This window comes from Sander vitreus, chromosome 5, assembly GCF_031162955.1.
Source record: "Sander vitreus isolate 19-12246 chromosome 5, sanVit1, whole genome shotgun sequence".
NCBI classification, from domain to species: domain Eukaryota; kingdom Metazoa; phylum Chordata; class Actinopteri; order Perciformes; family Percidae; genus Sander; species Sander vitreus.
The window spans coordinates 35,449,673-35,472,965 of record NC_135859.1 but is presented as its reverse complement, the minus strand read 5'-3'; the positions used below and the strand labels follow the sequence as shown (position 1 = coordinate 35,472,965).

The 23,293-nt window shown below is 42.7% G+C and overlaps 1 protein-coding gene across 1 annotated transcript in view; it reads left to right on the top strand.

The window, feature by feature from the left end:
- mn1b (meningioma 1b) overlaps positions 1–10,751 on the top strand; it is a 24,561-nt gene extending 13,810 nt beyond the window's left edge. The window contains exon 2 of the mRNA XM_078251653.1: positions 8,744–10,751. Within this exon, the coding sequence (XP_078107779.1) occupies positions 8,744–8,973 (230 nt within the window). The 3' untranslated portion in view covers positions 8,974–10,751. The remainder of the gene's footprint in view (positions 1–8,743) is intronic.
- The last annotated feature ends 12,542 nt before the right edge of the window (positions 10,752–23,293 follow it).

The window sequence follows — 23,293 nt, the reverse complement described above, 5'->3', positions numbered from 1 at the left end:
GGTTATGACACTGGAGCTGTTTCTGCTGCGTGACAGAGGCAGAGACTGATGGAGCGAAAGAGAAAGTCAGAGAGAGAGATAAAACATCTGTAGTTTCGCTCACGAGGCGAGTGCCTGAGAAATAGCTGCCATTTGCAGTTATGGAAGAGAAAATAATTTCATTTGAAAACATTTTTCCCATCAGTTTCATGCGCTACGACTATTGTTCATTCTCAGTCTGTATGCAGAGTATTAAGATCATATTGAACTATGTATCTATTTAAAATATGTTCCCCCCTCCTCCCAGAATAATGTAACTACAACACACATTTTTTTTTAATTTTATTCAATTTTATCTAATTGATTGCACGGATTTAAATGATACGTTTAAACTTTTTGCAATTCCTGGAACAGAATGTAAAAATGACCCTTACTTTATTATTTTCACTGTCGATTAATTTGCTCAAATAAACGGAATAGTTTTTTGGTCTCTAAAATGTCAGAAAAAGGTGAAAAATGTGGATCAGTGTTTCCCAAAAAAGCTCCAAGACGACGTCCTCAAATGTCTCGTTTAGTCCACAACTCAAAGATCTTCAGTTTCCTGTCCCAGAGGAGAGAAGAAACTAGAACATATTCACGTTTAACAAGCTGGAATCAGAGAAGATAGATTTTTATTTCATAAAAAAATGACTCAAACCAATTTATCGGCTGTCAAAATAGCTGCCGATTAATTTAATAGTTGACAAATCGATCCATCTTTGCAGCTCTGCTATTATTTGTATTTAAAAACCAAAGCTTTTGTCGCGCAGCTGCTTCCAAAACTCAAACACGCGACCGTTTTCACGTGTGTGGTTGAACTTTCGTCCAAAAAAGGTGCAAACAGAGAAATCAGAGTCTTGCAGCTCTGTGCTGAAACAAAATGGAGACAGTGAAGTAGATCAATATGTCAACGACTCGGCCGACATGCTGGACAGGTCCGGGACACGGCTGTGAGTTATGAAGGAGGCACTAAATCACTTCCCATGTTCTGATTTGTGTCTGCGTTTCCTGTGTGTCTGTGTGTGACATCCAAAGCTCCACTCATCTCTGTAAATAGTGTGAGTGTGTGTGTGTGTGTGTGTGTGTGTGTGTGTGTGTGTGTGTGTGTGTGTGTGTGTGTGTGTGTGTGTGTGTGTGTGTGTGTGTGTGTGTGACGAATGCTGGAGGCGATGCCTGCCTGGGTATTTTTCCCTTTATGTTGCGAGAGAGGAAATCCAAACCCAGATAACCCCTGTGCGAGAAATATGCTCTATCCCCTCCTCCCCCCACCCGCTCTCTTCAGTTATCCTCCTCTGCTTTTGGGTGGGGGTTGCAGGGAGCCCCCCTCCCCGCAACCCCCCAGCCCCACCCCCAGCCCCGGGGCAGGGGATACCTGGGACAATACCTCTGTTAGCCTCCACACACATCACCAAGAATTTCTTAACAATTACTGACTTGGGAGGCTTAACTATTCGGCAGAGACCTGCATGTCCTCACTCCTTCCTCTCTTTTTTTTTTTTTTTGGAACATTTTTTTGCCTCAATTTTTTAAAACATAACCGAACACTCCCTGACAAATTAGATACATGATAAAGAATAAGTAGAATAAAAATAAATAAATAGAAATAAAGACTAAATCAAAATAAATGACATAGAAATAAATAGAGTAGAATACAATAAGAAATGTGAAATATATGTACATTCACTCTCAGTTAAACATATGTGAATACAAATACATAAATAACTAATACATTAAATTAGGCAAAACAAGTTAGAATTGACCCAAATGTTGGCAGTGGAGCTTTTGGGGCGCCTGGGTAGCTCACCTGGTAGAGCGTGCGCCCCATGTACAAAGGCTCAGTCCTTGGTACAGCAGGAGCAGGTTCAACGCCAACCTGCGGCCCTTTGCTGCGTGTCATTCCCCCCTCCTCTCTCTCTCTCTCTCTCCTTTCACATCTTCAGCTGTCCAATATAATAAAGGCCTAAAATGCCCCCCCCCCAAAAAAAAAGAAACATATGAGCTTTTCTCAACCTGTTGCATCTTCTTAGACGCCCAGATGTTGTGTGTCACGTGTCCATCTTTGCATGAAAGTGTCCATTTGTCTGCGACAGGGATGAGACAGACAAAATCCGACTTTTTCATGCCCCCCCACACCTTAAATCTGACTTTTTTTTTTTTCTCTGTGGATTGTTTTGTGCTGACAAAGAGAGGCTCCATAGTGCTAGTTGTTATGCTAAAGGAATCTGACCTGATGTCACGCACGCTGTCACAGGAGCCGAGGCCTTTGGGTGTTTTTGTCAGCGAGCGGAGCGTTCTGATTGGGCCGGTTTGTGTTCAGAGAGGACGGGGTCGCGCCCTCGAGAGCACTGGGGGGGTCGAAAGGTGAAGAGGCGTCATGGAAGTATAGAGCTTATAGAGATAGAAAGGGCAGAGGCCCGCCGCAAGGGATTCTGGGGGGCTGGGAAATCAACGTGACGGCTCTGAGGGAACGAAAAGGAGCTTTTAGTCTTCTGTTAAAGAAATAACATTTCAGACAGCTTCTTCTCTGCCCTACTTCTTTTTCTTTTTACAAATAGTCACTATATCTGTGTCGGCTTCAAAGGCTACCGTCATTATCTCCAACCGCAACCAACGTTTATTTTTCACAGTCGATTATTTTCTCAATTAATAGATAGTTTGGTCTATAAAATGTCAGAAATTGGTAAAAAAAAAAAATGTGGATCAGCGGTTCCCAAAAAATCCCGAGATGACGTCCTCAAATGTCTCGTTTTGTCCCCAACTCAAAGATCTTCAGTTTCCTGTCCCAGAGGAGAGAAGAAACTAGAACATATTCACATTTAACACGCTGACATCAGAGAAGTCTGGTATTTTTTTTCATGAGAAATGACTCAAACCGGTTAACCGATTATCAAAATAGTTGACCATTAATTTAATATTTGATTCATTTAACAGTTGACAAGTAATCAGTTGATCTTTGCGAACGGTGCTGTTGCTTTTCAGAATTAATTGAAAAAAGAATTGCACGCTGTAACACTTCTTATTAAATCACCAGACACCACGGTCTCCAAGCAGCCGTGTGTGTGTGTGTGTGTGTGTGTGTGTGTGTGTGTGTGTGTGAGAGAGATGCCTCCAAGACCCCACTGCTGTGTGTGTGTGCATGTGTGCGTTCGTGTGTGTGTGTGTGTCTGAGAGATGCCTCCAAGACCCCACTGCTGTGAGTGTGTGAGACGCCTCCAAGACCCCACTGCTGTGTGTGTATGTGTGGCCGTGTGCGCCTGTGTGTGTGTGTGTGTGTGTGTGTGTGACGCCTCCAAGACCCCACTGCTGTGTGTGTATGTGTGGCCGTGTGCGTCTTTGTGCGTGTGTGTGTGTGTGTGCGCGCGCCCGTGAGAGCATCATCATCAGGCAGTAAATAACAAAGTACAGCACTCGAGGCGAGAGATACAGTGATATCACATTAAATTCAGTCTTTACTCGACACATCCCAGTGCTAATCTTCTCTGGCTGTAATGTGGTTAAGGATATTTAGGTGTATTTGCGGCTCAGCGCAGCTGGGCGCGCTGCTCCAGTTCTCTTTTTATTAGGTATTCCCCCCCCCCTCGCTTGTTGATGCTAAGCACTTGTTCCCCTCAGATGAATAGGCTATTATTGAGATATTACCGTGGATATGAATCCTACGTTAGTCAATGAACAGCCATAACAAGATAGATTGTATTTTATATATATATATATGAAAAAAAGATTCCCTTGTAAAATGTCATGGTGATTTGGGATTTGTGTGATGTAGAATTTCACACTGCCGTTTCCCCCCTTTTTGAAGGAATGCGCTGCCATGGATACGGCTTACAATTTAAAGGTAGTGTCTTGATTTTTCCATAAAAACCCCCTTTGGCTTTCCTGTAATACTGGGTGATGTTTAAATCCTGTGGCGGGCAAGAGTTTGGCTAATTTTAGCCAGTGTAAGTGTATTGTAACAAATAACAATCGGCATATTCTGAAGGACTGCAGGTCTTTAACTTTAAGAGAGATGGTAGAAAAATGAACAGCTTTTTTCTTTGAACAGCATTTGTTTGAGTATTTTTTTTAGATGTATAAAAAGAAAACCTGGTTTTATATGAGCTCATACCTGAACATGAGTCCTGGCATTAGGGCAGCAGCTAACCATTATTTTCATTGTCGATGAATAGTTAGTTGGGCAATTAATTTAATAGTTGACCTATTGCTTCATCTTTGCAGCTCTACCTGGCATTATATAAATGATGTGTGTGTGTGTGTGTGTGTGAAAAGAGAGTTATCATGTTTGTAATGTGATCTGTGCATTTGTTTTTCAGCATATTTTTCACTCTTCTCCTCGCAGTGAAACTGATTGATGTGTCTCACTGTAATTGTGTGTGTGTTTCTGTGTGCACGTCCACACGTGTGCAGGCGCGCGCGTCACGTGTCCATCTTTGCATGAAAGTTTTCATTTGTCCCGTCACTTCTGAGACAGTGAGAAGAACCTTAAGTTGTTATATTTTCAGATAAGAAGATGTTTTATCTGGTTCCGTAGCCCCCCTGGTTAAAAGATGTGTGTGTGTGTGTGTGTGTGTGTGTGTGTGTGTTTTTGGCTGTGTGTGTCAGTTTGCTGTGTGTCAGCAGCGAGCCGGGTGAACGCTTGGCTGCCTATTCAGGCCGCTGCGGACCCTGCTGTGCCCAGCTAGCATGAGCTGCTGGCGGCTGCTGCAGGGCACCACGCTGGGGAGAGCGAGTGTGAGGGGTGGAGGGTTGGATGCTGGCAGGGGGTGGGGGATCCGCCATGCCGAGGTGTATGACGGGACCCTCTGGCAAATGTTAGATCTTGTCACTGCCACCACCAACACTGCTCTAAATCTCCATTTCTCCCTCCCCCCCCTTCACTGTCAGCCCCTATTTACACCATGTCTCTCCTTGGGAGGGACATGGAGACAAAGAGAGAGAGAAATTTAGCTAGAGCTGCACAGATTAATTGATTAGTTGTCAACTATTAAATTAATCGCCCAATATTTTGTTAATCGGTTTGTAGTCATTCAAACTTCTCTGATTCCATCTTGTTAGATGTGAATATTGTTCTAGTTTCTTCTCTCCTCTGTGACAGTAAACTGAATATCTTTGAGTTGTGGACAAAACGAGACATCTGAGGACGTCATCTTGGGCTTTTTGGGAAACACTGATCCACATTGTTCACCGTTTTGTGACATTTTATTGACCAAACAACTAATGGATTAATCGGGACAATAATCGTTAGTCGCAGCCCTAAAATGTGCAGAGAGTCAGAGAGATAAACCAAACGGGGAACAACGGGAGGCTTGGCTGCCTGACCTTTAACCCCCCCCCCCACACACACACACACACACACTTTCCATTCCAGTGGTCGCGGCCCAGACAAGCTGGAGGGCAAGTCTGCCTCCCTGCCTGCATGTCTGCCTCTCTTGGTTGTCCTAGCTGCCTGGCCTGGCCTGGCCTGGCCTGGCCTGGCCTGGCCTTCTCCTCCCTGACTGTGTCACTGCTGTCTGGGGCTGCGACTAACGATCGATTATTTTCTCGATTAATGGATTCATTATTTGGTCTATAAAATGTCAGAAAATGGTGAAAAATGTCCATCCCAGTTTCTCAAAAGTCCAAGGTGACGTCTTCAAATGTCTTGTTTTGTCACTCCAAAACCCAAAGATATTCAGTTTAACATGATTTGAAAAACAAACCTCCTCTTAACTGCCTATTTGAGATGCTAATATTGTTATTTCTGCATGAAAGATTACTTTAGCGATAACCGATTGTCAAAATAGTTGGCGATGGTGGCCGGGTTGGCTCAGTGGGTAGATCAGACGCACATATACTGAGAGGTTTATGCCTCGACGCAGAGGTCCAGTGTTTGAATCCGACCTGTGACGATTTCCTGCAAGTCTTCCCTCTCTCTCTCTCTCTCTCTCTCTCTCTCCCCCTTTTCTCACCCAGCTGTCCTGTCAAATAAAGGCGGAAAAGCACAAAAAAAACCAAAAAACGATGCGTTAAAGAGGGTTGTGGGAGATGTAGTGCTCTGCGCTTCTCTGGTCTCTCTCAGGTGAGCAGCAGACTGACTGAAGTGTTGTGATCTGCCCAGACTGCGTCGGCCATCACAGCCTCTTTCTTCTCTGACACATGTACCTCTGATTTCTGCCTGTCTCCACACTCAGGCTAAATTACTATTATTATTATTATAACCTGTATTTATTCAGGGAGGGCCATTGAGAGCAAGCTCTCTTTTCCAATGACGCCCTGATTGCAGCACAGATAAACGGAAATAAATACAACCTTTGAGAAATTACAGTACACTTCTGATCAATACTATACCCAAAATTACAATATAAATACAACAAAAACAGAAACAAGTTAGACTCCCTGTTGAAGTTAATAATAGGGCTATTAAAAACAAAGGCATGACACATTTTCAAGCATCCTCTTGAGCGTCCCAATGGAAACTAGTTGTTCTAATTTTAGAGAATCCTGAAGCCTGTTCCATCTGTCAGGATCAATTTAATTCAATTTACAGTTGCTGCGTGGCGTGATAAGTCTAACGTGTGTCTTTGAGCGTGTCTGAAATGCTGCGTTAGCGAAATTTAGCAGCGAAGACAGATACAGGGGACTCTGCCACACATGCTCTACACCACTACGTTCTGGTTTTAAAACATATATCTTCTGCTACGTTTACGCCTCGCGTCCGCACTACTGCTGCGTTTCCGAGCCCCTAAAACGGAGACATTTGGAAACACTGCTGCCGTTTTGGTTTAGAAAACTCCGGGGTTGCTTCGTAGTCTGGACGGACACAAACGGAGACATTTGGAAATGACGACGCACGTCAGTCAGTCTTATCTGTTAGGTAGCTTCCAGACCTGTCAGTAACAGTTCCACCAAGTCCTCGCTCCAAGATAATAACTCCCTGCTCTCACTTTTCACCGTTGTTGTTCTTTCTCCAAAGTAGTTTCTGGATTTTCAACGTATACATTCATTAATTTTCAACCGCAGAGCAACGTCAGACAATCTGCTTCCTGTTTACATCGGCACACACACATGCCCAGTGTGTGTGAACGGTCATGTGATATGTGATGTCAGACGTGTTAATATGGACGGCGATTAGTTCTGCTACTGGAGCTAAAACTATTGTGTGAACGGAGATCGTTTTAGTCTCAAAACGCTGCTTAAAAATGAAAAGGTAGCAGTGTAGATGTGGCCTTAGACACCCTGTATCTTAAAGCTCCGTGTCTTTGTGCAGCACACCAATCCGCTCACCGTCCACATGGGGCAAGGCAGCCGTCAATTGATGTGCGGCGAGGAGATGCGTGAACAAGCAGACTGATTTTAGCGCAGGATCCCTCACATCTTCACACTCTCTTTCTCTGTGCTTTGGGCTTACTTGGAGGCAAAAGCCAAAGCACACGATGCAACACTGGTGTTACGAAACACAGCACGTATTCTCTTTCCCCGGTTGTACTTTGGTGTCTACTTTAGAGCTGCAAACATTAACTGATTAGTCGGTTTGAGTCACTTTTCATGAAAACAAACCAAAACTTCTCTGATTCCATCTTGTTAGATGTGAATATGTTTTAGTTTCTTCTCTCCTCTGGGACAGTAAACTGAACATCTTTGAGTTGTGGACAAAACGAGACATCTGAGGACGTCATCTTGGGCTTTTTGGGAAACGCTGATCCACATTTTTCACCTTTTTCTGACATTTTAGAGACCAAACAACTCATCCATTCATCCAGAAAGTAATCGACAGATTAATCGACGATGAAAATAATCGTTACTTGCAGCACTACTCTTCTTCAGAACTTTTCTTCTTCATGTCAGCCTGTCTCTCAGACAGAGTGTGACGCTGCGCCTTGGTGTTCAGTTTAGCCGAGCACTTCCTGTCCTCGTCAATCTTCCCCCTTGACTCATTTTTTGGTTACACAGCACAAAGCGATTTCCCTCTATATGTGAAGCATGCATCGCAGGCGTCAGCATTAACTCCGTGGCACAGCTTATTATTATTATTATTTTTTTTTTTTACATGACTTATAATCAACCTGCGTATGGATTTTACCAGCTCGCTGCAGCCATTTAATACAAGGCTCCTCACTTGGTGACACAGGGTCAACACCGTGGCGTGGTCATTATACCATTAAACTGGGTCAAGCGGGGTTAGAGGCCACCTCTCTCCATGCCCTTTGACCCTCTGACCGCAGGTCACATAGGACCGTTGCATATTTGCACGCCTGACTGGGAGCAAATGTGTGTGTGTGTGTGTGTGTGTGTGTGTGTGTGTGTGTGTGTGTGCGTGCGCGTTTTTTCACGTGTCTGTTTTTTCACTTGACAGTAAACTGAATATGTTTGAGTTGGGGACTAAACGAGACATTTGAGGACGTCATCTTGGGCTTTTTGGTAAACGCTGATCCACATTTTCTGACATTTTAGAGACCAAACAACTGATCCATTAATCAAAAAAAACAATCAACAGATCAATCGAGTGTGAGCAGAGGAAGCTTTGCTCACATCTTCTTTTTTCGGGGTGGTATCGATGGCGATGGGGGTAGTGTTGAATTAATTTCACAGTGCAGATTTAGAGTGGGAAGTGAAAATGACGCTGGTTTAATTAAGAAGTGTGTGTTTTTAAATGGTTCGTCTGTATCACATAATGCCAATTACTTTTTTTTCATATTTTTTTTTTTGGTACAGTCTTAATTAACCTTCTCCTCTCTGTGTTTGTCTGCAGAATCTGAGCTGTCCCAGAGTAAAGCTGGAACCGGGGCCCCAGGATCCGGAACAGGGGCCGGAGGGGGAGGGGGAGGGAGCAGCGGAGGGAACCACCTGCAGTGCCTGTCCGTCCACTGCACAGACGAGCTGGGGGACAGTAAGGGCCGAGGGGGGCCCGTCTCGTCCTGGCGCTCGCTCCACTCTGACATCTCCAACCGGTTTGGGACATTTGTGGCGGCACTGACTTGAACAGAAAGCCGGCCCAGCAGGAAGAAGAAAACAAGAAGATTAGGACATTAAGACGAAGAAAAGCTTCAGAGACAAATAACGAAATAACATTGAGAAGAAAGAGGACGATGATGGCGATAAAGTGTTGATGAGGCAACTGCGAGCAGCTCCTGCCTGTTCAGGGACAGAAAGACATTTACACTCATAAAAACAAACACATAGAGACACACAGACACACACACAGACACACACACAGACACACACACACACACACACACACACACACACACACACACACGCGAATACCATGTTTTTTCTGATACACGCAGTCACACTTTAGGACAATACAGTACAGCGCTCTGCGGGCTCTACTCAACAATGCCCAACATCTGGGAAAACCTCAACTCAATATTTTTTTTTTTCTTCTTTTATTTTCTTTGTTGAAGAAAAAGAAAGAAATGTCAAAGGAGGAGAATACAAAAACCAGAAGAAGCAGAAGACGTAGAACAGATATTCAGTTGTCATTGGCTTTGATTGTATACCAGCGTTGAATCAGTTCTGGTTATAGCTCTAATGTCTACATTATCCCTCCAATAAAAGCATATGTACTGTTTTCTGCCCAAAATCTCCCCCGGAAACTTACAATCTCCTAATACAGTGGTTCCCAAAGTGGGGTCTTCTCTAATTATTATTCCATCGATAAGTCATGGCAATGACAGAATGTATGACTTTTGTGCTCATGGGTTTCATACACTTTCTGTAATAAAACACCTTGCAAAGAAAAACCACCAGCACACTGTCTAATATGCAAAAATAAATTGAAGAGCTTGCAACGTTTCGGTACTAGACCACCATCGGGCAAATGGTGTTACATACTGAGAAGCCATCGTTTGTAGGAGGTGACGGTTGGACTGCACCAATCACCAACTTCCACATGAAATGATACCGAAACGTTGCAAGCTTACACATTTTTTGTGTGCAAGTTAGACAGTGTACGTGAGTTTTCTTTGCAACTTTTGACCTACGCGTGCCCCTTCCGACGCACCTGTCTCACGTTATAGATGTGCAAAAAATAAATCTAAAAGCAACAACAAACAAATAAAATGGGGGTCCGTGGACTAATTTGTGTCCGTTTAGGGGTCCTTCACGTGAAAAGGTTTGGGAACCACTGGACTTTTATACACAGAAACTGTTTCAATAGAAGTGGCAGAACTAGAGGAAGATAGGAAGAGGGATGATTTTGCATGAATGTAACTCAACTCTTTTTTTGTTTTTGTGAACACAACTTTTCCCTCCTTGTCAAAGAAAATGTAAACCTTTATCATTTGCTGCTCATTAAGATTCACGATTTGTTGCATTTCTCTATTCTTTATTTTGGCAACAATAACTTCCCTTCGTTCTCTTCTTTTTCCTCGCCTCTACTATCGACCTTATGAGCTCAACCGCTTGCATACAACTCAGCCAATGGGAACTGAAGAATGGAGGTCAAGGGATTGTTTAATAAGGGAATTGAAAAAAAAAAAAAAGACTATTGGTATTGCACATGTATAATAAGAGAAAATTTGCTGTGTGTTAGGCAATCTTGTAATCTTTAAATAAAGCTTCTGTTGACTTTGAATTTCTGAAACAATAGATGGAGGACTGTGACGGCAATTTACGAACTGATTTCTTTTGTTTTTTTTGTTTTCTTTTTTTAATAATATGTAAAGTGCAGTCGTCTGTTTTCCTGCATATTGTATATATCTGTATATGTTTTATTGAGTAACTAAATAACAATAAATATGACGTTAAAGGTGGAATTTGTGTTTCCTTTGGCAATTTGTTTTGTTCTCTAGAAGCCTCCAGAAACCTTAAGCACAGCAACAAACAGGAAATCAAACAATGGTATACTGACAGTAAATATTCTATTAGACTAGTGTGTGTGCCCTGAGTATCATCAGTGAATTACAAAGGTGCCTACAGTATATCCCAAGAGATAGATGTGACAGGGGAAGTTGTAGACTGATGCACAATATCTGACAAGCATGCAGGAAAAGCTGCGTCATATTAAATCCAGAGTACTAGAAAATGTGGCTTCCTGGTGGATTAGGAAGCCAAGACAATTAAAGGGAGATACTACAGGCAAAAACATCGCTTTAAATTTTGAGTTTTGAGGCTATTTTGCTGCCGTAACATGTCTTCTTTTAGACTAGTGGGAAACGACACATCTATTTGCACCTTTAGATTTCTCCTAATTTTACCAAAAGTTAGCATTAAATAATGCCTCATTTGCGCATAACATGACAATGCTTTGTCAGATTAATTGACGTACCCCTTCATCAATTCACAATGCATGTTATAATTTTATATTAAAAGTATAAATATAGTATAGTAGTATATAAAAGTGGATATTGTTAATTGTTTTATTTAAGGTTGGTTTCGTCAGCAATCCTACTACTACAGACCTTCTAGGTTAGTACTACTTGGAGTGAAGCTGAATGTTTGTATTCATTACTTTTAGCTAACTATTTGATCCGTTAGCTAACTATTTGAACCTTTAGCTAACTATTTGATCCGTTAGCTAACTATTTGATCCGTTAGCTAACTATTTGATCCGTTAGCTAACTATTTGAGCCTTTAGCTAACTATTTGAGCCTTTAGCTAACTATTTGAACCGTTAGCTAACTATTTGAGCCTTTAGCTAACTATTTGATCCGTTAGCTAACTATTTGAGCCGTTAGCTAACTATTTGAGCCGTTTGCTAACTATTTGAACCTTTAGCTAACTATTTGAACCTTTAGCTAACTATTTGAGCCTTTAGCTAACTATTTGAACCTTTAGCTAACTATTTGAGCCGTTAGCTAACTATTTGAACCTTTAGCTAACTATTTGAGCCGTTAGCTAACTATTTGAGCCGTTAGTTAACTATTTCAACCTTTAGCTAACTATTTCTACTGAGATATTTTTACAGTTTCTCTATTACTTTAGCTCACATGTGTCAAACTCAAGGCCCACGGGCCAAATTCGGCCCCTCGCATATTTTGATCTGGCCCGCATATCAGTTTACGTTCACAATAGATTTTGGCTCGCCTAGTTGTGAGCCAAACCAAAAAGACAGGAAACTGTTTCACGGACTGCAGTCGACTGCAGATTTGCCGACTTTGAGACTCAGAAATTGCCATAGAACCAGAGAGTTTACATATTCAGGCTGTTAAACAGGTTGTAAAAAAATGGAATCTTTGATTTGCTAAACCCTATGATGGCTAAGGAACTTTTTTGCTGACTTTTTAGGGCTTTATGTCGACCAAACTGTTAGTGAGAAAGCTATATGAGACACGAATAATACAGTCAAAGGTATTATTCAACTTTTCGGTTGAAAAAAAGCATGTCAAACATGTCTGGCCCTTAATGTGATTCTCATTTTCCAGTGTGGCCCTTAGTGAAGTTGAGTTCGACACCCCTGCTTTAGCTAATGGGTGATTCCTGTTTTGGATCAAATTTCCATGTCCCAATAATTTCCTTACTCTTATTATTGTCTAAAATTAGACAAATATTTATAACAAATTAATTTTCTTATTTGGTAAGGTGTTTTCTATTGTTTTAACATAAATAAATTACTTTTATTTTTTATACGTCTCTTTAAAGCACCTTTTTCTGTGGTATATGCGTTCAATTCAGCATGTCCCCAATGCAGTGTAATCAAGTTCCTCAATAAATATAATCCATAAAATGATAAAAAAAAAAAACTCAACTTATTCTTTGTTACTTTGATAGATCAGGGCACACCTCCTTTAGTCAAATAAGTAAATCTGGTGAAACTTCATTCATTCGTTTTCTGTAGTTATATAATATATTATATGTCCCCACAGTCCTTTTCCACCCAGTTAGTCTGTATTTTCTTGCCCCCCAAAAAAGACTACAAATCCATACAGATAGATAGATAGATAGATAGATTTTTTATTGATCCCAAAAAAATGGGAAATAACGGTGTTGCAGCAGCAAAATATCAGACACACAGCACACATACAGAGTAAACATTAAATATTAAATAATAGGAAACAATATATATGAAATAATAATAGAATACTACACAAGGAAATTTGGAAATAAAATGTACAACTGTTTCACTAGTAATGATAGGATAATACAGCCATTTGCAGGAAGTGGCAACATTTGTTTTTGGAGGGAGTTCAACTGGAAAACTGAGGTAAGCTCCAACAGTCATTAGGCTTGTTCGCGATGACCTGCGCCTCGCCTGTAAAGTGGACGAGAGCAGGCGGCAGCAGCGGGGGGCGGTGACAAAAATCTGCTCTCAAGTCGGACAGTTTACAGCCGTTTCCAGCAGCCTTCATGCTGAACAGGAAGTGACGGAAACACTGTGGTCCATATATCAGCTCGTACACAAGTCTCCTGTTTTTATTATGACAGAGTAGCTGTCACAATGCTCTACAGGCGATCTATTGCTGATTTTAATTAACAACGCACTGTAGATGATCCGTAATCTGAACAGATTTATTCTCTCTGACTTCTAAACGTAACTATCAGCCTGCACACAACATGTGGTTTGTACAGAATAAGCCTTTAAATCAGACAAATAGCAGTTTAAATCCCTCCAATTCAAAATCAATAAAAAGTTTATATAAAACGTCATCATGTTGAGTCGATTCTGAACCAAACAGCTGTTAGATCAGCTGAGAGGCCGGCGTTTCCCAGCATGTCCTGGGTCCATCTGGGTCTTGCAGCTGGTGAAAAGCAACTGCGCTGCCTGCGTCTCAAACCTGCGGCCGCCTTGATCTCGTGAGGTCATCGTTGCCCACGTATCATGACGTCAGAGCAAGCCGGGATCAAGTCGGACACAAATCTAACCGGCATTCACTGGGCGGCGATCGCCGGTGATCGATTCTGCGCAGACCTGGCTCATCTCGAACGAGCCTACTCACTCCTTTATTTTTCTCAATTTCATGTGACACACCTGCTTGAGGCACCCTTAAAGTTCCACGCTGTTAGTGTATAGCCTATTATGGAAAATATTTATTGGATAAAATATTTCTTAAAAGCATAGTTTTTTTTATGTCCTTTTCAAATGATTAATCATTTGAACTGTTTAGTCATTACTTTTAACTAGTTATTTCTACCATTAATTTGAGCTGAACTTGCTAAGTCGTTTTCACTCTTAATGTTAATATGAGAATATATTCTTCCATGTTTTAACCATGTATCCAGCTAGATTAAATAGCCCACGTTACTGTACTGTGTCAACAGTTAATTTCATTTAATATTGTATGTGGCGTTTTCTTTTGCTCCACCAGAACTATCCCAGAATGTATCTGTGGTATAGCCAGACCTTACTCAAAGGCGTTACGGAGATAGTTCTGACAATATGATATTACTCCAAATACAATGCATGTAACCAAAAGAAAATGTAAGGCAGCTCTGAATTGCTTTGTTTTCCTCATTATTGCTGTTGTTTTTGGTACGCGCACACACACACACACACGCACGCGAACGCACGCACGGACGCACACAGTCCCCAGGCCCTCTTTGGCTCACCTGCTCTTTATTGGCCATCTGCATGGATGCTTAATGCTAATCAATAACTCCCCTGTGTGCCAGCTCTGAGGTGGAGATATCAATGCTACCTAACAGGGCCAGTGATAAACCTGCATCGCTGCTGTTGTCCAGGACACACACACACACACACACACACACACACACACACACACACACACACACACACACACACACACACGCACACACACGCGCACACACACAATCTGGAGCTCTCTGCAGGATCTGTGTTATTCAGGTGTGTGTGTGTGTGTGTGTGTGTGTGTGTGTGTGTGTGTGTTTGTGTGTATGTGTGTGTGTTTATGTGTGTATGTGTGTGTGTGTGTGTGTGTGTGTGTGTGTGTGTGTGTACCCGCTGCCTGCTGTGTAGGATTGCAGGGCCTGTTGTGAATGTGATGCTCGGAGAGCTGCAGCGTTAACAAACAGCAGCAGAGACTGGTTTTGTGAGTCATGTCACCTGGGAGGGCCTGTTTAGGGAGGGAGAATGGGGGGGAGAGAGAATGTGAAATGTCTGGGGAATAAATGCTGATCACACTGCTGACTGTGAGATTGAAGCTGGAGATTCTCTGTTAGGTTTAGTCACTGAATCAGTCAAATATTGTGCGAATACTCACGGCCCTTTATGCAATCGTGTACACAATTGTTTGCGTGCCAATATCTTGACTGGATATTTTGAAGCACTTAATCTCAGCAAGCATTACATTTGGAGCCAATTATTTACAGCAATTACACCTGTCACCTTTCTTTTGTTCACAAAGAACATATTGTACAAAGGGAAAACATGCCCACATGTCAAAAATGTCACAGGTTCGACCAGTGTTAGACAATAGAGCTGACACAACAGACTGGCATACATTTACCTAATGGATCAAAAGATATTTTTGTACCTTTATCAGGGTTGTGTTGGGTGATTGTTTACAAATCAAAAATACAAAGCACAAAACTTTTTGTGCTTTGTAATTGTGCATGCCAAGGTTCTGTATTTCCATGGAGAGTCACCACATTGTATGCCAGGAAAGTCCTGTGGCGACACACTACCTGCCCATCTGGTTTGGCTGACCTCTTTTACGTCAGGACGAGGACTTGTCCTCACAGGTTTGTGATGAGCACAGACAGTTGTTGAACACCAGCTTATAGTTAAGTAACCGAAACTCTGCTGACTAGTTTTGCCTCCTTGGAGACGAAACTGCAGAATGAACTAGCGAATGCAATTGCAAGAAACTGCGGCGTGAATGCTGTATGTTGAAAGGCTGACGCTACCCAGAATATATGAAAGAGGTGGAACATTGTAAAGTTTGAATGGTGATTATCTGTGAATGTATAAATGAGTAGATAGCATCCATTCACTTGAACGGGGAAACTTTCCCCAAAAACGTTGAATATTTCGGAAATTATGGACATTTTGTAAAGGAGCAGGAATGTCCTAATCGTGCTGAACATTTTGATGTTTGAATGAAGTTTCTGTGTTGAAAATTGTGGAAGGAGTTAATGTGCAAAATAAGGGTAAGGAAAAAACAATAATAAATATGTAGAAGAAATAGGTGCTGTGAATGCCTTGAGCAATTTTGTTGCTGTAATAGATCTGAAAGCAACGATTATTTAAGATCCAAACTAGCAGATTAATTAAGCTGGTTCAATCAGGAGAGACTTCATCTAAGAGTGAAATACGTTTAATTAACATTAGGGCTGCAACTGACGAATATTTTCATTGTCGATTAATCTGTTGATTACTTTCTGGATGAATGGATGAGTTGTTTGGTCTCTAAAATGTCAGAAAATGGTGAAAAATGTGGATCAGTGTTTCCCAAAAAGCCCGAGATGACGTCCTCAGATGTCTCGTTTTGTCCCCAACTCAAAGATCTTCAGTTTACTGTCCCAGAGGAGAGAAGAAACTAGAACATTTAACAAGCTGGAATCAGAGATTTTCCCCCCCTTTTTTTCAGTAAAAAAATGACTCAATCCGATTAATCGATAATCAAAATAGTTGCTGATTAATTTAATAAGGTGACAACTTATTGATTCATCATTGCAGCTCTTATTTTCATAGTGCATATTAGGTTTATAGAGTTAGAGAGTTAGAGTCTTTGGCGATTAGACTTCATCATAATGTTACATTTATAAGGGGTATAGAGGCCATGGATAGTCTCGCTTTGCCAGACCTTCCTCCACAGCGCTGCGGAGGAGGGTCTGGCTAGTCCACACCCTACGGGATGAGAGAAAAACGTGCTCTGGTTTATTGGCATTTCTTTAAACCAATCACGATCGTCTTGGACGGAGCCACGGTGCCTCTGCAAAATAACCTCAGGAAGGAACTTGTTTTGGTGGAACGTGTATGTTCAAAAGTTGTTTTAGTCGTGCAACAGAAAACTCAGATTGGACAGATAGTCTAGCTAGCTGTCTGGATTTACCCTGCAGAGTTTAGAATGCCAACACAAAGAAAGAGGAAGGAAACGGACATCCGGCCGGAGATCTTGGCAAAATCTGGTTGGTTTAACTGAAAGAACCCAGAGTCAGCTGATGACAATGCAGCTGATTAGGTTGGGAGAGAGAGAGAGAGAAATGTGAAGCAGAGAAGTCTTCCTGGTCTGGATCAACGGAATAACTGCCTGACGTCATGTCCCTTGCCTTCTGCTCTCTGTGTGTTGCCATTCTCAAACTCTGTTCTCTTCACTACGGAAAACAACAACACACTTCGAGCTAGCGAGCTACACGCTGAAAATGGCGAGTTTTGAAGAAGATTTGGACGGTGCAACAAGTCAGACCTGCTTGGTTCTTTTGGTGAATGATTGTAAAGATACATATAAGAATATGTTTAGGTCATTTCCTCTCTAACTGGGACGTTTTGGGACCGATTGGTGGGATTGCTGTGGACGAAGTACACACGAAGATACACTGGTAAGAGATAATGAGGTTTAACCATGTATCAGCTGATTTAAATAGCTCACGTTACTGTATTGTGTCAACAGTTAACTTCATTTATTATTGTATGTGGCGTTTTCTTTTGTTCCATTCACATTCAAATTCAAATGTTCCACCAAAACAAGTTCCTTCCTGAGACTATTTAGCAGAGCCACCGTCGCTGCGTCCAGAGCTTAGCGCCGCCCAAGACCATTACGATTGGTTTAAAGAAATACAAACTATCCCAGAATGCATCTGTGGTGTAGGCAGACCTTACTCCACAGCGCTGCAGAGACAGTGCTGGCAGTGCCAGACCAAAGTCTTCCTTCATAAGTGCAAAAGTTTCCCAGTTTTCCCCGAAGATGCCTGCTGCTTAGCCACGGCCGTGTGGCCCGCCACATTGACAAAGAGGCCTTGCGATATTGGCTCCGGTCAAGATGTATGGAGCTGGACCTTTTTCCTTCAATGGGCTCCTCTGCGTGGCAGCCATATTGGGAGGGAGAGGACTGTGTGGTCGCCTGAGAACTTGTGTGTTTCCCAGCCAACGCGCATCTAAAGAATAACAATTTCACTAGCCATGAAGACCATCCATGGAGCCATGGGGGCCGTGGCCAGAAAGCTCGGCCAAACACTCTCCTCTCATGCAGCTTTCTATGTACTCCTATAAATACATCTCCTATTTGTATAGAGGCGATATGCATCTTTGGGAAAATACCACAATGTTGACATAAGAGCACCCTCTACACCCCCTGCTCCTCCTTTACTGCCCCCTCCCCTCTCCAAACTCTTTCTACCCCTCGCTGAACCTTTCACTGCCTGAGAGAGAGAAAGAGAAAGAGAGAGAGAGAGAGAAGGAAAGAGAAATGAAGGGAGACTGGGAGTAAAAGAAGTGTCTCTTAGAGGCCTCCACGGTCTTTAAGCCACTATGGTATCCACCAGAGCCCTCACATACACTCGGCCTCTAAAGGGCTTTTGTCCTGTAAAGAGGGGGTTTGGCTAAATTGGGGGTGCTTGTGGATTGGCGGGTGGGATTGGGCATGGTGTAGTATATTTGGCTCCCACGTCTCCATCACAGGAATGGAGAACTTTTTTTTTAAGCGAGGGAATTGAGAGGTGGGGTGTGGAGGGGCAAAAGGGGCTCTGTTTTTTTTTGGGGGGGGGGTTTATGGGGGTGGGTGGGGGTAGAGAGGTTTGGAAATCTTCCAAACAGTGCCTTTTTGCTTTCAAAGAAGGCTCCACTTGTGTAAATGTGCTCTTTGTCCCTTGGCCTATTGTTTGAATAGCATTGTGGACTTTTTGTGGGAAGCTCACGGGGGCCTGGGGGGGCCAAAGAGGGACCAAAGGGGGCTCTGCCTGAATGACTCGGACCCAGGACGATAAAGGCCGTGAAGGTACAATTAAGAAATGTTCATACATGCATGCACACATAAACATGCATCTAAACAAAAACGCAGACATATGAATATCAATGTCTATAGTATAGACATGGGATGATGTGTTATGATGGCAGAGATGGTGTCTGGTCACCATGCACTTTATTGTGTGTATCAGTATTTATTTGGTCATTCTGCCGGGTTTTTTCTTTTTAGAGGTTATTGATGCTGTGCTTCGTACACTGGAAAATGTGGGAAAATGAGGAAACTGGAAATTGGATGAAAATGTTGGACACTGGTGACTAATGTCGGTCTTCTATGTCTATATGTCTACGTTGGTCTTTCAAAATAAAGTTGAAGTTGACTGCACAAATGTGAAAGTCTTAAAAAGCATTGGGCCCTAATTCCTGTCACCAATCTAAAGTGAGTGAAGCAAATGTTAACAGAGAGCACAACAGAACTGTGGACTTGTCCGAGGACGATCCCATTGTAGTCCCGTCTTTGCTGATAGACATAATATGAAAACAGTCTGCCTCCCTTCCCCCTATAAAGGGACTTCTTGATAGAGCGGAGAGTCTGAGAGTCTGGGCTCCCTCGCCGCAGCCAATTCATGACTTCCATCTGTCCTCTCAAAAGATGCCGGCAGGTGGAAGAGAAGCACAAAGCATTTGTATTACGGGGCCATTTATTCTGCCTTTACAGAGTCAACGGGTCAGTCGAGTAAAATGTTTACCCATGTTGTAAAAATGGAGAGTTCAAGTATATTAAAAAACGGACTCCTGGGAGTTTAGTGCTACAGCAGAGTGGAATAACATGCTTTTTTTTATTTGTGTTGTGATAGATTCCATATATATACTTTTACACAACTTCAAAACACATCAATTAAATAATACGGTTGTTATATGATTCAGTATCGTTGCAACAGGTGCAAGTAGTTACACGGAGCAGAAGCAGACTTAAACTCAAATCCAATGAGGATAATCCAGTGAGGATAAAGTAAGACCTTGTAAAGCTGTCCCTTCCATGTCAGGACGGTCTACACCTCTCCAGTTTCTGTTACTCTGTTTGTCTTGGTAAATCCCTGTCCCAGCAGTATGGCCAAACCGCAAACGTTCCCTACACTTCCCACAGTTGGTTAGATACTCGTGTCTCTTCTTCTTCTGAGCTCTCCTCTACTGTCATCAACAGATATCCCGTGACCTCTCCTTTCCTCCGAACACCCCCCAGAGTAGCACTCAGGCTTTCTGCCGGAAGGTGATTGAGCGTGGCACCCTGCTCCAGCCCTGTCCTGCTTTGTCTGGGGGACGTGTGCCTGTGTCAGGAACCACAATTAGTGGGGCGCGTCCCCTACCATTAATCACAGAACAGTCCTGGATCTCAGCGCAGGCTGGGAGCACCGCCACAGCCGCACTCACTGACAATTTGCTCAGCATCAGCATCTGCATGTTGGCGGCCATGTCAAGTTCAACACAACCATATTATACCTCTTTCCCACTGGCCAAAAAAAAACAAGCACTTACACCCACTAACATCTGGCTTTTGTCTGCAGTGGGAAATGTTATAATCACTCCCGGGATAAATGACTCTGCAGTATAGGCACAGGTATTTATCAGCTCCAGCATCCATCAGCAGTCATGGAAACAGGACACCCGGGTGGATAAGCTAGTTGTCGGCCCTTTTCCGGGGCGCAATGACGCAACTTCTGTCATCTTGGCCACAAATTCCACCCGTCTCCGCCCAAGAAGTCAGCGCCGAGTTTAAAAGAAAGACTGAATTTCTGAATATCTTTGAGTCCCTCCCCTCTGGCAGGAGGCTGAGGTCCATCAGGACCAGAACCTCACGCCACAAGAACAGTTTTTTCCCCTCCGCCACTAGCCTTATTAACAAGGCCCGGAAACCACCCTGACTCTCCACTCTCCACCTCTGGCTCTACATGCCACTGTACTTACTCTGCTGTACTGCTCTTTTTGTTTTTATTTTTAATACATACTGTGTATATATATTGTTTATATTCTAATACTTGATTTTATTAGCCTCCTCATATTTAGAGAATGTGTGACGTGCACCAACAACATCAAAAAAATTCCTTGTATGTGTAAAAAACGTACTTGGCAATAAGGCTTTTTCTGATTCTGATTCTGAATGACTAACAGATATAAAGAGGTAAACATCGGAATATTTTCACAGGCCAGTATCGGAAAGCTGAAGCAGGAAAGGTTAATACCTGTTGTCTGGAAAGATAAGCAACATTTTTTTTTTTCCCTTTTTCCGTCGCAATGCTGACATGCGTGCCGCCTCCGTCCGTAACCTCTTCTTCCATCACGGCAATAAATTCCATCTGTCTCCATCCAAGCAGTGCCCGAACATGAAATTAGTCTGCATGAGTTTGGAAGAGAGACTGAATAAGTAACAGATGTAAACAAAGAGGTACCCACCACTGTGACAGAAAGAGTTAACGCCTGTTTTCAGGTGCTTCGTGACATCAAACGCGACACACCAGAAAAAAACCCAGACAGGCATACACGTCTACTAGCAATAGGAAAAAATTCTGTTGGCTATTTTTTAGCAGGTTTACCCATGTTTAAAAAACCTGCATTTACACGCTAAGGGCCCTATCTTGCTCCCGGCGCAGCACGGCGCAAAGCTCGACGCAAATGTCTTTTGCTAGTTGTGGCAGTGAGCACTAACCCCCACCCCCTCCCCCAACCATCTTGTCGGTGATTGGCTGGAGTGGTTTGTTGTATTTTGGTGCACAGCCTGTCCCCCTAGTGTTTGTTTGACGTTTACGACCCCTGTGTTGTCCCCCGAGACCGGGCTTTTTCACGGTGTGTTCAGGGGGCAGGCAGCTAGCGGATCAAGGAGAGACGCCTACGATTTGAGACAAAAATGAAATCACGCTGAAACCACGCAGGAACTCATGGTGCACCTTTAAGTCGACCAAACTGTAAGTGAGAAGACTATATGAGACATGCAATAATACAGTCAAAGATGCTTGACTTTTTCGATGAAATGAAAGCATGTGATTAAACTAAAAATGTCTGGCCCTTGATGTGATTCTTATTTTCCAGCGCGGCCCTTAAAGAACATTGTTTGTGTACCCAGAGTTTACTAAAAAGAAAGGTTTTGAGCAACTCACGTTAGCTGTTGTTCTTCCGGTCACCGTCTATCGAGCCAGTCAAAAATAGTCGAGGGAGGAGAGTAAAGATGGAGAGCTCCTAAAGCTTAATTCCTTATAAATGCACATTGCAATTCGTTGTTTTGTCGTTAGTGAAACACAATATTGACCTTGTAGTTGAAAAAGGAGCCTCATATAAGAATGACATTTCCTCCCATGGGGTCCGTTCATTCGCATTCAGAGATCGCCTATTTTGGACTGGGAAAATGGCGGCTAGCGTAAACAACAATTGCTAACGTGAGTTGCTCAAAACCTTTCTTTTTAGTAAACTCTGTGAACACAACCAATGTTGTCAGTGCTGTGGTTAAGGTGTAGAGTCCCTGGTGATACTTGGAGCAAAGTCTCATGTTGTGTCGAGCCTTCTTAGTGGTTTAAAAATAGATATTTTGAGGCTAGCATAAAAGTGTCTCTAGCTCTCCCATTCAAAAGGCCATTTGACCGAAAAAACTAGAATACGGTAAATCTTAAAAGTGACTCTTCCGTCCTAAATATGCTTTTAAACGAAAGTTTGACTCGGGTACATTCACAAAAAGACCCTAGGTTGCATTTTGGCCAGAGTTACGCTTTAATGAAATTGAGTTTGACACCCCTGCTTTACAGTGAAGACGTAGAAAACAACGCATGCGTTTTGCAGAATGTGCCCCAGACAGAGGGCAAACACGGCCCTGACCTCGTGAGAGAAAAGCACACCCGGCCTCAATTCCCTTTTCACCCAGAGTATTCAGATCAATACTGTGGCAGGACGTTAAATATTTGTCATCGGTGATGAAACAAATCAATGGATGATAGGAGGGAATGAGGAAGGGCGGTGTGCTTCCTTACCTAGCTCCTAAGGGATGGGGAGGGAAAAGAGAAGGAAAGATGGAGGGAGGGCGGATTTGTAACTCGCAGGGGATGAGATTTTTCTCTTGGGGACGATCTGTTTTCTTTGTTTTTTCTTTTTTTTGTAGATATGGGGACAACCATAAGAGAAAGGATGAGAGGATGTGTGGGTGTGGGTGTGTGCATTAAGAGATCTCTCTGTGAAAATGAAGGGAACTGCTGTCAAAATGAACTCTTTGTACTCTGGTTAGCTCAGCGGCCCACCATTCCTTCTTTACCCATGCACATACATGAATGCAGCAACACGTAACACACAGATAATGCTCACAAACATGAACATATGTGCTAAAGCACACACAAAAACACACACACTCTATATATCTCAGTCTTGCACACACACTACTCTGTATGCTCCCCTTTCTCCCACTGTCTTTACTTAACGCATAATGAATTTTGAGCCTGGTCTCTTTCGATCTCCCTCTCTCTCTGTTTCCTTTGCTTTATATAAAAACAGAGGAATGAAAAG